The sequence below is a fragment of the Panthera leo genome, chromosome C2, assembly GCF_018350215.1.
Source record: "Panthera leo isolate Ple1 chromosome C2, P.leo_Ple1_pat1.1, whole genome shotgun sequence".
Classification (NCBI taxonomy): Eukaryota; Metazoa; Chordata; class Mammalia; order Carnivora; family Felidae; genus Panthera; species Panthera leo.
Genome location: NC_056687.1, coordinates 12,715,177 through 12,728,850, shown reverse-complemented (window position 1 = coordinate 12,728,850; position 13,674 = coordinate 12,715,177). Strand labels below are relative to the sequence as shown.

Sequence of the window (13,674 nt, the reverse complement as noted above, 5' to 3'; positions counted from 1 at the left end):
GCATGAACAGTAAGAGAAAAACTACCCATCAGCTACTCCTCTGTACTGTAATCCAAACAGCTACACGCATGGGCACGCGATGGTCCCCCAATGAGTGGTTGCCCAAAGGTGCTGAATTCACTTTAAACCATAAAGTGTCCTTGTCCCTCAGAAGTAGCACAGCTCCTTGTAACTTCCACCAGCACTGCCTCCCCCCACCGCCCCGTGAAGGGCAACCAATGGCTGCGTGGATGCTTCCGCACGGTCCCCTTCCTCTTTCTCAATGTTTATGCCGCCTCAAGGGAGAACCAGGATTTCCACTTCCAGACAAAAGTGGCAGAAACCGGATTCCCCTGTCCACCTGAAGCAACTAAAAAACCAGACTGAACAAATAAAACAAGGATTTTCAAGACACTGGACATGAGGCGATAAAGGAGAGCAATCTCCAAGAGTGAAAATGAACAGGATGAACCTTCCGAGAGTCCCAGCTCGCAGCCTGGAGGCTTCTAGGCTGAGACTGGAGAGCTCGGGGTTGTGTGAGAGAGATGGAGCAGGAGGCCTGGGAGGCCAAGGCGGCCAGATGTCACAAGGGAGAGTCCCAGAGAAGAGAGTTCCACGGAGAGAGCACCAGGCTCTTTGGCCGAGTGCCCCGCCCCGGCAAGAGTGTATGAGGAAGCTACCGAGGCTGAGGACCAAAGACAACCCCAGGCTCACACCTGCCTGGACATGGGTCCTGTCCCACCAGCCAGGGTGAAACCCTCACATTCACCGGGAGAGGGCACACTGCTTAGCAGGGTGTTTCTTCAGTGGTGAGGTGAAGTCTGTCTGTCCTGGACTAAAATGCTGCTTTGGTCCTACCTAACAGAGATTCAAAGCAAGGCTGGAAGGATCAAATCATGTCTAAGCAGCTCAAATGTGTCCTAGAACAAAGCTCAAGAACATTCACAGGAATACGAACATATCCAGCAGCAGGGCGCCTGAGCGGCTCAGTTGGTAAAGCATCTGATTCTTGATTTCAGCTCGGGTCAAGATCTCAGTTTATGAGTTTGAGCCCCACTTGGAATTCCTCTTTCCCTCTCTCTCTCTGTGCCTCCCCAGCTTCCGTGCATGTGTGTGTGCGTATTCTCAAAATAAATCAATAAACTTAAAAAAATAAAAAATATCCAGCACCAAATAAGGTAAAATTCATAGTGTCTGCTTTATAGTAAAAAATTATCAGACATTCAAACAAGAAGGAATATAGCCCATTAGAAAAATCCACCATTTGAAGATGACTCAGATAGGACAAAGGTAACAGAACTAGAATTCTAGTGTAACTAATACAACTATATTCTACGTGTACAAGGAGCTAGAGACAATACTGAAAATGTTAACTAGACACATGGAAGCTATAAAAACCCAAACCAAGGTTCCAAAGATGAAAATTAAAATGTCAGAGATGAAAAATGCCCTGAAGGAGATTATTAACAGATTAGACATTACAGAAAAAGAGATTAATGAACTCTAAGACAGCAACAGAAATGATCCAAATTGAAACACACAGAGAAAAAAAATTTTACACCAGGAACAGAACATCAGTGAGCTGTGGGATCATTTTCAAGTGAGCTAATATATGTGTAGTTGAAGTCCTGAAAAGTTTGAAGAAACAATGGCCAAAGTTTTTCCAAATTTGACAAGAACTATAAACCTACAGAGCCAAGCTCACTGAACACCCCAACTACAAGAAACATAAAGAAAGTCACACGAAAGCACATAATTAAACTGCTTGAAACCAATAAGAAAATCTTCAAAGCAGTCACACAACATATACAGAAACAAAAGTAGGAACGACGGTTGGTTGCTTGTTAGAAACAATGCAATCCAAAAATCAGGTGGCATCATCTTTCAAGTACGGTAAGAAAAAAAACCTGTCAGTCTAGAATTTTATACCCCATGAAAACCTTTTAAAAGTTAAGGTTTTTTTCCTATGAAAAACCTGAAAGAACTGATTAGCAGACATGAATGACCAGAATTCTTTTTTGAGAGAGACAGACAGACAGACAGACTGCGCAATCGGGGCAGGAGAGACAGAGAGAATCTTAAACAGGTCCCATGCTCATTGTAGAGAGAGCCCGATTCCACAATGTTGGGATCATGACCTAAGCCAAAAATCAAAGAGTCAGACACTCAACTGACTGAGTCATCCAGGTGCCCCTCTTTTTTATTAATTTTATTTATTGTGTGAGAGAGAGAAAGAGTATAAGCAGGGGAAGGGCAGAAAGAGGGAGAGAGAATCCCAAGAGGGCTCTGTGCTATCAGGGATTTAATTTCACAAACCATGAGATCATGACTTGAGCCGAGATTAAGAGTCAGACACCCAATTGACTGAGTCACCCAGGCACCCCTCAACTACAAGAGCTCTTTTTTTTTTTTAACTTTTTGTGAGGGGGGAGGGGCAGAAAGTGAGGGAGACACAAAATCTGAAGCAGTCTCCAGTATCAACACAGAGCCCAATGTGAGGCCTGAATTTACAGACTGCGAGATCATGACCTGAGCCAAAGTTGGACGCTTAACCGACTGAGCCACCCAGGCGCCCCTGAAACTACAAGAATTCTTAAAGGAAGTACTTCAGGCAGAAGGAAGGAGATAGGAATCTGAGTCTACACAGAGGAATGAAGAGAACCAGAAATGGCAACTGTAAAATGGCAAATATAAGACATTTAAATCTCTTTAAAAGGTAACCGACAATCTGAGGCAAAAACAACAACATATCGTGGGTGTCACAGCACACAGGAGTAAAATGTATGGTAAGAACAGCATGGAAAACCAGGAGGGGCAGGGATGGATTAATACTGTTGTACGGTGCTTCTACTATCCACAGAGTGGTATATAATCCCACTTGAAAGTGAACTGCAATAAACTGAAGGAGAGTACTACACACCCTAACATACACACACACACACACACAGACACGTGCACTGTAGCTAAAAGCCAACAAAGAAAACAACACAGAATCGGACCAATAATCACACTAAATGTTAAGGGTGTACACATTCCAACTAAAAGGCAGAGATGGTCAGACTGGATTTCAAAAAGGCAGAGCCCAAATCCATGTGTCAACAGGAAACCACTTTTAATACCAACATGCAGATTACAAGTAAAAGGATGAAAAAAGAATAATGGGAAGCCTCGTGGGCTCCAAGAGTGTACAGACTAAATTTTATCATTTCTAACAAGTGACTAGTTTTGATGAGGAGGGAAAACTGAAAAAGCTTTAAAAAAAACATCCAACTGTGGGATAGCATACTGTTTCGGGAAAGACGAGATGTGGTTAAGATACAGCTACACACCTCCATAACCAACACACGTAAATGGAATATATTTGAGACCGAGAACAGTCTAAACATTTAATATCACGCTCACTAAAAACAGCTAGTACTCAGCTGGCTAGGGTATTTTTAGTAATCAGCGACATTCTCTAAGACAAATGGACTTTCCACGTGTCCATGAGGAAAAGTCAATTTCACGTCGGTGGTCATCTGCTGTTTCATGAAGTCCTGGCTTTGTAACATTTAAGGAAAAAAGCTGCCATGGGGGTGCAGAAAGTATAATAGGCTATTAAAAAAAAAGGTTATAAACACCACCACTCTGTTTCAGGGCCCTCGCGAACAGCAATTTGGCCTTGCGGTAACAGATCTTCAGATGCTACCTGAAGATTAAAGATTCAACCAGGCTCAACCAGCATGGTTCTCCAGGATTAAAATAAAAAGCAGCCCCTCTTTTGTGGGCTTCAGTGGTGGTATTATGGAGCTGCCAGGCTCCTCCTGACGCCTCCTTCTACACCACTTCCCTCCGGGGTGGCCTGGCAGGTGAGAGAGGAGTCCACGGGGCCTGTGTCCCCGTGGTCTGGTGACGAGGCTCAGAGTGCTGCACACCAGCCTCCCTGTTTGGCGGCACACGTGATTTAGGAGCTGAAGATCTCAGCCCAGTTCTGTTGAGGACAAGAATTCACTGTGGAAAAAGCATCTGTCACTGTCATTGCTAACAGCCCTGGCTGACCCTGTTTCTCAGCCAAGGACTCAAAGCAGGGAAGCAGTAAGGTTAAGAAAACAGGTTCCCCTTTTTAGCAAAAGGCTGAACGGGAGAAGTGAGACTGTAGTTTCTCTGAAGTCTGGCAGTCACGCTTAAAAACTAATCACATGCCCAATTTAGGATCGCAAGACGTTAGCAACACTTGGACCCAGGTGTCACTGCAGGAAGTAACAACATTTTGTCGAGAGCTTTCTGTGCTACACACGGTACGAAGGACTCACGAGCATAATGTGGGGTAAACGGAGCTGAGACAAGAGAACACATAATGCATAAAGTTCAAATACAGGGCCCTGGCTCCTGTTGGGGAGGAAGGGATACTGACTAGGGAGAGCTGCCCACTATGTTCGCTCCTTGATCCAGCTGGTGATTTCACCAAAACTCCCACCACACACATAGGATTTGTGGTCGTTTCTCTACATCACACTTCAATTAAAGTTCATTTAAAACATTCTTTGTGATGGGGCGCCTGGGTGGCTCAGTCGGTTAAGCGTCCGATTTTGGCTCAGGTCACGATCTCACAGTTTGTGGGTTCGAGCCCCACGTCGGGCTCTGTGCTGACAGCTCCAAGCCTGGAGCCTGCCTAGGATTCTGTGTCTCCTTCTCTCTCTCTCTCCATCCCTCCCCTGCTCGCGTGCTCTCTCTCTCAGATATAAATAAACATTAAAAAAAAAGTTAAAAAACAAAACAAAACATTCTTCATGCTTGCTTCACCAGAGCAAAAGCAAAGAGAAAAACACGTGTTAAAAAGAATATGAAAAATAGATTCATGATTTAATTCAACAACAATAAACCTAGCCTACATTGGCCATATGCTGTTCATAGATTTCTGTTCTGTTCAACTTACCGTTTTACTGCTAGAAATTTCCCTACAAACTGGTATGCTTCCTTTTATCAGACGACAAAATTTATTTAAAACATTACGTTTCTACTTTTTGTTCTGGACGATAAGTATTCCTGAGCAAAATTTAATGACCTAATTTTTGTTTGTTTCTTTTAATATTTTCATACTTTTGTATCTCTATCCACCTCTATACTTTTCAAAATTTTCTGCTTTACTGTGAATGACTTTAGTGCAACTGGTATTTTAAGCTACCACAAATCCTTTTTAGGGCAGGCATGTTTTGCAAATCTTCCTACCTGTATCATGCCAATAGAACTTAAAATAGGCTGTGTTTGGAGATTTCCCTAACTTAAAAGCCCACTTCCTAATTAGCTCTCTTCACAAAAGGCCTCCCAGACACTGTCCTCCCAACCCAAAAAGGGCAATCTTCAAGATTCCGAGAAAAACACTGTGTCCTATTTTTAGTACTTTTCTATTAGTGTCGTCCAAGCCTCTGCCTTCTGTCTCTTAAAAGCTCTATTAAGAGACCAAGCAACCGACTAAATGATTTGTTGTAATCCACTCAAGTTACCTCATATTTGCAGACTGTGGAAAATCTATTTTCACATTTGATGAGAAACAGACCTCATCAGTGCTGCCAGGGCAGGGGTGGGGGAAGGAGAGCTTCCGGGCCGCACGCTGGTCCATGTGCCTAGGTTAATCTGCTGCGAAGTCACCGGGACGGTTAAGATACCTGCTTGCCATTACGGCGATCTGCGGCGGACCTGAAATGCCTGGCTCTCCAGCAGATGAAATCTAGCTCAGCCACAGTACACCACGCCTCCGGAGGCCAGGGCACTACAGCAACCCCAGGGGCCACCAGTGGGAAAGCCCTGAGGAGACCCAGCCCTGTCATCCTGTTGTTAGGAAAGGCAGCACCAATCTGTTCACGCTGGAGAATAAAAAGACACCTTTAAATCTTTTTTTTTTTTTTTTTAATGTTTATTTTTTGAGAGAGAGAGAAAAACAGAGCGCAAACAGGGGAGGGGCAGAGAGAGAGAGGAAGACACAGAAGCCGAAGCAGGCTCCAGGCTCTGAGCTGTCGGCACAGAGCCTGACACGTGGCTTGAACCCACGAACTGTGAGATCGCGACCTGAGCCGAAGTCACTTAACCAACTGAGCCACCCAGGTGCCCCATAAAAAGACAACTTCAAGCTGAAAAACGAACAGAACGGCACGAATAAGGAGACATGGTCTCCTAGTGTACCTAAATCCACGTGGATGTTAAGTTCAGCAGGAAGGAGGCTGGGGTCCCTGCCGGCATGGCCACGGCAAAGAGCAGAGACGGGGACCGTGCGCCTCTACCCGCACACCACGCCTGTCCCTGGGCGGCCGTCTGCGCAGGCCTGGCTAGAGTCATGACAGATCTCCAAGAAGCAAGCTGGGCCCAGGAACGCATGCGAGGAACAGGTAACGTGTCCCCGCTAGGAAGAAACAATGATGAGAGGTCGGGTGGGAAGGAGAGTTTCACCGCACACCCTTTGGTACCACCTGACTTTTGAACTGTGAATATGACATCTAATGGTAAAAATTACTTAAATTAGATGTATAATTCTGGGACGATGGAGTTGACGATATTTTCTCTACTTTTACTAGTAAGTACAACTCAAATATACTGGACAGATGTTAAGACGACTCTAAAAGGTGGAAAGGAAGCTGACCGGCTGGGGGACCTCAGGTGAGTTCCCTGTGTTTTCTTTCTGCTTCTGGTGTCCCAGACTTCGAGCTGAAGAAGCCAGCAACTCCGAAAATCAACAGGCACAGACAATACCTGAACAAAAGCCTACTCTTTCTAGTCTCTAGACAAAAGACTAGAAAAGAAGCAGCCTAGCCAGACAGAAAACTCAGGTAATAAATAACTGCTCTGCTTCAGCCAAACACCTCACAGAAAGCCGCGGGGCTGGCGCCCACCCGTGTCAGTGAAGGCAAGTGCGGAGCCCGGCCTTCAGCCTGCCAGGCTGTGACACAGAGCCCCAAGTCCCCTGCCGGATTGGCGTCTGTCAGAGGAGGCCTAGATGGAAGTAGGGGGAGGGAGGCAGTAACCAGAGGCCCCTCCTGCCCCCTACTGGGCATCAGAGGCTTGTCAGGGGGAGGCCCAGTGAAGAGCAGTCATGGGCCACTCTAGCCTCTCCAGCCAGGAATACCAATACAAGTGTGATCCATAAATAGGAAAACCACTAGATTGGACTTGGCCAGAACAAAAAACTTTGGCTCTGTCAAAGACTTTGTGAAGAGGATGAAAAGGTAAGCTACGGATTGGGAGAAAATATTTGTAAACCGCATATGCAACGAAGGATGAGTATCTAGAATATATAAAGAACCCTCAAAAGTCAACAGTAAAAAAAAAAAAAAAAAAAAAAATCCTATTAGAAAATGGGCAAAAGAGGGGCACCTGCGTGACTCAGTTAAGCGTCTGACTTTGGCTCAGGTCATGATCTCACGGTCCGTGAGTTCGAGCCCCGCGTCGGGCTCTGTGCTGACAGCTCGGAGCCTGGAGCCTGCTTCAGATTCTGTGTCTCCCTCTCTCTCTGCCCCTCCCCTGCTCATGCTCTGTCTCTCTCTCTGTCTCAAAAATAAATAAAAACATTAAAAAAAAATTTTTTTTTTAAAAAAGAAAATGAGCAAAAGACATGACCTGACATTTCAACAAAGAGGACGTACAGATGGCAAATGAACCACAAGACGCTGGACATCATCAGCCACTAGGAAAATGCACATTAAAACCACAATGGGATATGACACACTTGTCGCTGACGAAATGTCCCAAACCAACAGAGCTGCCTGACCTGGGAATCAGACCCGTCCGCCCTAGTGGGTACGTGTGCGTATGTCTGCGTTCTGCCTCCTCCCTCCCGTTCACTCATGAAGACTCCCATCCTCAGGCTACTAGACACAAAATACAATTTCAAAAATATACTTAAGCCAAGAAAAAACCAACCTCGGCAGGCTCTCACTCATTCTCAAGGATAAAATCTGGTGGTACTGGGTCACTACCTAGTGAGAATTCAGAAAAGCCTCTTGCTACAGAGTTAGAAAAAGATCAAGCGTGAAGGGACGCTCCCAAATTTTAAAATTATAATTTTTTTTTTCAAATCAATATATTCAAAACATTCACTGTTACTTTCCTGAAAAGGTGAGAAGGCAGATAAGGATCCTCCTGGGATTAATTACAATCCTCAATTATCACGGTGGGGACTACCATGAGAGACCCACTCCTCCGGGGGCACCTGGGTGGCTCAGTAGATTGAGTGTCCGACTTCAGCTCAGGCCATGATCTCACAATTTGTGAGTTCCAGCCCTGCATCGGGCTCTGTGCTGATGGCTCAGAGCCTGGAGCCTGCTTGGGATTCTGTGTCTCCCGCTCTCTCTGCCCCTCCCCCGCTCATGCTCGCTCGCTCTCTCGCCCTCAAAAATAAATAAACATTAAAAAAAATTTTTGTTTAGAAAAGAAGCCCGCTCCTCCAGCTGCGCACCAGAGAAGGCTGCAGTTACCTGGCCTGGTCAATTCACTGAAGAGATGCAGGAGAAAGCAGGGGTCATAAAGGCCATCTAGATCCACTGTGCTCCTGTCTTTGAAGATCAGTTCCTGTCCATCCTGAAATAGCCCGAAACAAAAAGATGTGTGGTTTGGCCTCTTAAACGTAGGAACATGTGAATGCTCACCCACTGTATCTAGAGTTCCAATTATTGTGAATATTCAAAAGCATAAAGTAAAATGGCTCTGTAAAAAAACTGCTTCTGCATGAAATGGATATCGTTGGCTCTGCTTCGAGTTAGCCTTTCTTACGGGGGAAGTTACAAATGAAATACGCACAGCCAGTGCTCATAACTGTCGAAGCTAAGTGACGGGCCAATGGGGGTCCTGTCTTGGTAGCTTTGCGTACAGTTGGGATTTTACTTAACTTGATGTTAACAAACCCTAAGAGAAATAGCACGGCATGTCACAGGATGCACAGTGTGCCAAAGTAGAGGGTGCAAACAGAACCCTCAAAGGAGCAAGCACCACGGCACTCACAGCTGCCAGGCAAGCACAACGGCACCCGTGGCTGCCGGGAGCGTTCCCCAACAGCTCTGCCCTGGGGCCCCCCTGCACCTCAGGGGGCAGCAGCCTCCGGTTCTGGGGGAAGTGGAGGATGGTCTTCATCATCCGGTCCCGATCCAGCAGGCGGAGGATGTCGCCGACGCTCGGCTGCTGCCACAGCGACTTGCCCAGACTCCGGCACGTCTTGTGATGCTCCACAGCCACTGGGCCCCACAGCAGCACTCTGGAGCGGGACAAGGGAGAGCACACTGGTCACAGGGCCCCACGGGAGCAGAATCGACGCTGATGACAATGACCGTCATGGGCAGCTTGGTCCAGCAGCCAGCACACTCCAGGCATTGTCCAGAGCATGTATCATTTCATTTCCATCATGACACAGGGGGAAGAGGGGTGGTGGAGATGCCAGCAATGAAGAGGGTGTGTGTGTGGGGGGGGGGGGGGGGGGGGACAATGACACCTGTATGGAGCTTATGATGTGCCACTTACTCTAAAGCCCCCACACCCATTAATTCGCTTATCTGTGTAACAACCCCATAAGGTAGGTACTGTTGCTACTCCCATTTTGCAAACGGGGGAAGAGACACCAAGAGGGTTAAGAAAGTGGCTCAGCTAGTCAATTGCCCAGCGGGTTAGTGGCACAGCTGGAAGGCAGAACTGGGGGGGGGGGGGGGTCTGGCTCGAGTCCTTCCTTGATCACAGCAGCAGAATCCTGGCTGCCTGATGACGCTTTACCGATTCAAACCCTCTCCTGTTCACAGGTGGCCGCGAGCAGAGCAGGTCTGCACGAACAGCCTTCTGGTCGTCCCTGCCTCGAGTCTTTTATATAAACACCTCGACCTTTTATGCCACCAACACCCATTACAGCTGCCCCCAAGAAACCACCTCGCCTTCCTCCTCCCTCCCTCCCCACTACCTCCTCCTCACCTCCCCACTGCTAGAGGATGCTCCCTGAAAGTCCAGCTCAGAGGAGGGCCATGTCTCTGTCCCAAAATGTCTATCAGCTATCTCGTTGCCTGGATGGAAATGATATTATTTCAGTCTGATATTTAAAACCCTTACCAACCAGCCTGTCTAGCTTTCCCACCACCTTGTCCCTACACATATCCTGTGATGCACAGAAGCTGACCTCACCGTGCCCAGAAATGTATGACTTTCCCGACTCACAGCCATTGAGACACTGTTCCCTCCACATGGTGTCCCCAGGCTCCGCCACCAACTTCAGCTGCATCAAATCCCTCCAATGCCAACCCTGTCACGAAGCATTCCCTGGTTCCCCTAGGGACAGGGTGCCCTCACGTGCCATAACCGCCGGCCTTCACCACCAAAGGCCAATCAAAAGGAGTTACACTTACAACAATCTGACCCCCTCAACAGACAGCAAGACTGTGTCTTACTCCTCTAGGTATTCTCAACAGCGCTGACCCAGCACCCAGCCCTGGCAAGGGCTCAATGAACCTATCTTTGAATTCTCGATACACGCTCATTTCTGTGCAGATCAACGACAGTCATTCAAGTCAAAAAATAGTCTGGGGCGCCTGGGTGACTTCATTGGTTGAGTGTCTTGACTCTTTATTTTGGCTCAGGTCTTGTTCTCATGGTCCCTCGTGAGTTTGAGCCCCAAGTCGGGCTCTGCAGTGACAGTGTGGAGCCTGCTTGGGGTTCTCTCTCTCCCTCTGCCTCTCCCCTGTTCATGCTCTTTCTCTCTCTCTCTCAAAATATAAACAAACATTTAACACATAAATAAATAACCTTCTTTGCGAGGCTGTTCCCTGGTGAGTAAACAGGCAAGCAGCTAACAGACTGGATACGCACGTCGAACGGGCACCATTTACTAGCATGAGATCCGTCCGCCGAACGTCCGCAGGGCTCCTGTGTGGCTCCCTAGCTCGGGCCTGCTCCTCCAGGGACGGATGTGACATTCACGTTGGCTCTGAGGAGACTCTTCTGTTACTTCGCCACACAGAGTTGTGCGAGCACCACCTCCCCTCTCCTGGGCTGAGAGCCGGCGGCTCCCATAACCAGCTCTGACCCGTCCTCCTCGGGCAGCCCATTCAACTTCCTTCACTCTCGAAGACAGAAGGTGTTCTGAGGCCCAAGTGAGACTAAAACGGCTCTTTCTTCCCTTTGCTCTCCTCTCCCTTACGTACACGAGGACCATTTATTTATTCCAGAAAGGGTACAGCTGACGCGGCACCAATTCCAAAGCAGTAGGTGAGGCCAGTTCATTAGGGGAAGGAAAAGAATGTTTATTCAAGACCTGGGCATTCTTAAGAGATAGAAACGGTTTTTTTTTGTTTTTGTTTTTCCTCCTGTGGGGGTTGGGTGGCTTCTCAGCTAATACTGCTTTTATCTTTAAATCAAAAAGGGGGGGGGGCAGCGGGGGAGGGCACCTGGGTGGCTCAGTCGGTTGAGTCTAACTTTGGCTCAGGTCATGATCTTGAGGTTCATGGGTTCGAGCCCTGTGTCAGGCTTTGTGCTGACAGCTCAGAGCGTGGAGGCTGCTTCGGATTTTGTGTCTCCCCCTCTCTCTGCCCCTCCCCTGCTCGCCCTCTATCTCCCTCTGTCTTTCAAAAGAGAATAAATATATATATATATGAAGTATGCCATAGAATACTTTAAAAAAAAGTATTCCACCATGAAAATTATCTTTTTCTCCCCTCCGCAGAGTTCCTCCCGAACTATTTATCTTGGCCCAGTTCACTCACTTCCTGCCTTAACACACCAGGCTCTTCTTCATGTACATACTGAGCAGATGTTAGGGAGCGGGCCCTAAATGATAAGGAGAAAAGACTATGCGAGGGCAGCACAGAGAATCTAAGATGCTTTCCATGAGCAGCTCATTGGACAAAAGTCCCCTGTTAACCTTGACCCTGAGGGGGGCATGGCCCTCAGGGGAAGGCACCAATCTTGGCCCCTCAGGCCAAAGCTGTGCCGCCCAAGGACGCAGCCCCTGGGGACTCGGGAGGGACAGACAGAGAGGCAGACACAGAATGAGACAAACACACAGGGACAGAGACAGTCCGGAGACAGACCAGCACCCGTGTGCACCGAGAGACACAGGGAGAGTGGATTAACATCCAGTCAGCCCCCCACTCCTCTCCCCAGCAGCGCCTTGTCAAAGTCACTCCCATCTGAAGTAAAGCGTGAGAAAAATCAGCCAAACTAGATGCTCCAGCTCGAAGTGAGTTTGGGGGCAGGTCTGTGACAGTCAGGAGGGTGGCCCCGCCAACGCAGCCCTGCCAACAGGCGAACCTTGGAGCATGAGGCCGAGTTTTCACGAGAACCGGTGTGTGTTAGGGGAGCCCCATCCATCTCACCCTTCCCCCGAGAATCAAAAACGTATGAGGGGCGCCTGGGTGGCTCAGTCGGTTAAGCGTCTGACTTTGGCTTAGGTCATGAGCTCACGGTTCATGGGTTCGAGCCCCGCATCGGGCTCTGTGCTGACAGCTCAGAGCCTGGAGCCTGCTTCGGATTCTGTGTCCCCCTCCCTCTCCGCCCCACCCCTGCTTGTGCTGGGTCTCTCTCTGTCTTTCAAAAAATATGAATAAACATAAAAAAAAAATTAGAAAAAAAAACCCAAAACACATGAGAGAAGATCCGGGGAGCCTGCTGTGCGCAACGAGCCCCAGTTTTGGGGTGGCCCCTTCAAAGCCTGCTGCTCACACCCCCAGGCCCAATGCTCACCTGAAGTTCACAAGGCTGAGGTCGTTCTGTTCATACGCCCGGAGGAGAAGCAGAATCTTCTGGTCTAGAAGTCAAATCAAAGTCCATTTAGAAAACTGAAACCCTCACATGCTCCTTCCACTTTAGAACACTGCCTGGTCCCCATGCACTCCCTGCTCATATGGCCTGGTGCCCTCATTCTCCCTGGTTATACCACCTGTCCTGTCCCCTCACACTCCCTGGTCACATGGCCTGGTCCCCACACACTCTGGTCACACCGCCTGGTCCCCTCTCACTCCCTGGTCATTCCACCTGGTCTCCTCACAATCCCTGGTCACCTCACACTCCTTGTCACATGGCCCAGTCCCCACACGCTCCCCGGTCATATCGCCTGCCTGGTCCCCTCACACACTCCCTACCTGGGCCCACACACCGCACGATCATATCGCCCGGTCCCCACACACTCTCTGGCCATACCACCCACTCCTCACACCCTTACCCAGGACACTGAGAGTGGCGCCATAGGCCCCAAGGAGCACTGAAAAGTGACTGCTTTCACAGACAGAGGGACACAGCTTTACCACCACTGACATCAGATCCACCAGCGCTTCTGGAAGAAAAGAACACTGAAATGCACAACAGTGCGGGGGGACGTGCACACAGAAGAAAAGCAGAGGAGGAAGCATTTCAGGGAACATTTAAGTGACTCGAATATCCTTCTCTGAACAATACTGGTCTTTGGATTGTGCCTCGATCGTGTTTTGCTTTTGTTTAAGATAAAAAAACACGTCTTCACAATGGTCTCTCTTCCCAGGTCTTTGACAAGCCGCCATCACCCTCTTCACTCCCCATCCCACCAAAGATTTTAAAACCTAAGCACTTTCCTCCATGGTTACATTAGCGAAATCTCTAACACACCCCACTCCTGCCTAACTAAAGGGTGGGGCCTTTCTGCTTTTCCTACTACCCACACCAGTAACCTGGGTGATGGTTTCGTCAGCTTAGCACTTTATTACAGACCGACCCCACGGTGATTTC

General features: G+C 48.2%; 1 protein-coding gene across 5 annotated transcripts in view; it reads right to left on the bottom strand.

Annotated features, from left to right (window-relative positions):
• Positions 1 to 13,674, bottom strand: part of URB1 (URB1 ribosome biogenesis homolog) — an 84,118-nt gene that overhangs the window by 21,436 nt on the left and 49,008 nt on the right. For all 5 annotated transcript variants that reach the window (XR_006207060.1, XM_042954833.1, XM_042954834.1 and 2 more), the window contains 4 exons: positions 13,136 to 13,246; positions 12,658 to 12,721; positions 9,025 to 9,196; positions 8,424 to 8,526 (listed from right to left, as the gene is read on the bottom strand). Coding sequence is in view for 4 of the 5 variants with exons in the window: in XM_042954833.1 (XP_042810767.1) it covers positions 8,424 to 8,526; positions 9,025 to 9,196; positions 12,658 to 12,721; positions 13,136 to 13,246 (450 nt within the window). In the remaining variant the exon portion in view is untranslated. The remainder of the gene's footprint in view (positions 1 to 8,423; positions 8,527 to 9,024; positions 9,197 to 12,657; positions 12,722 to 13,135; positions 13,247 to 13,674) is intronic.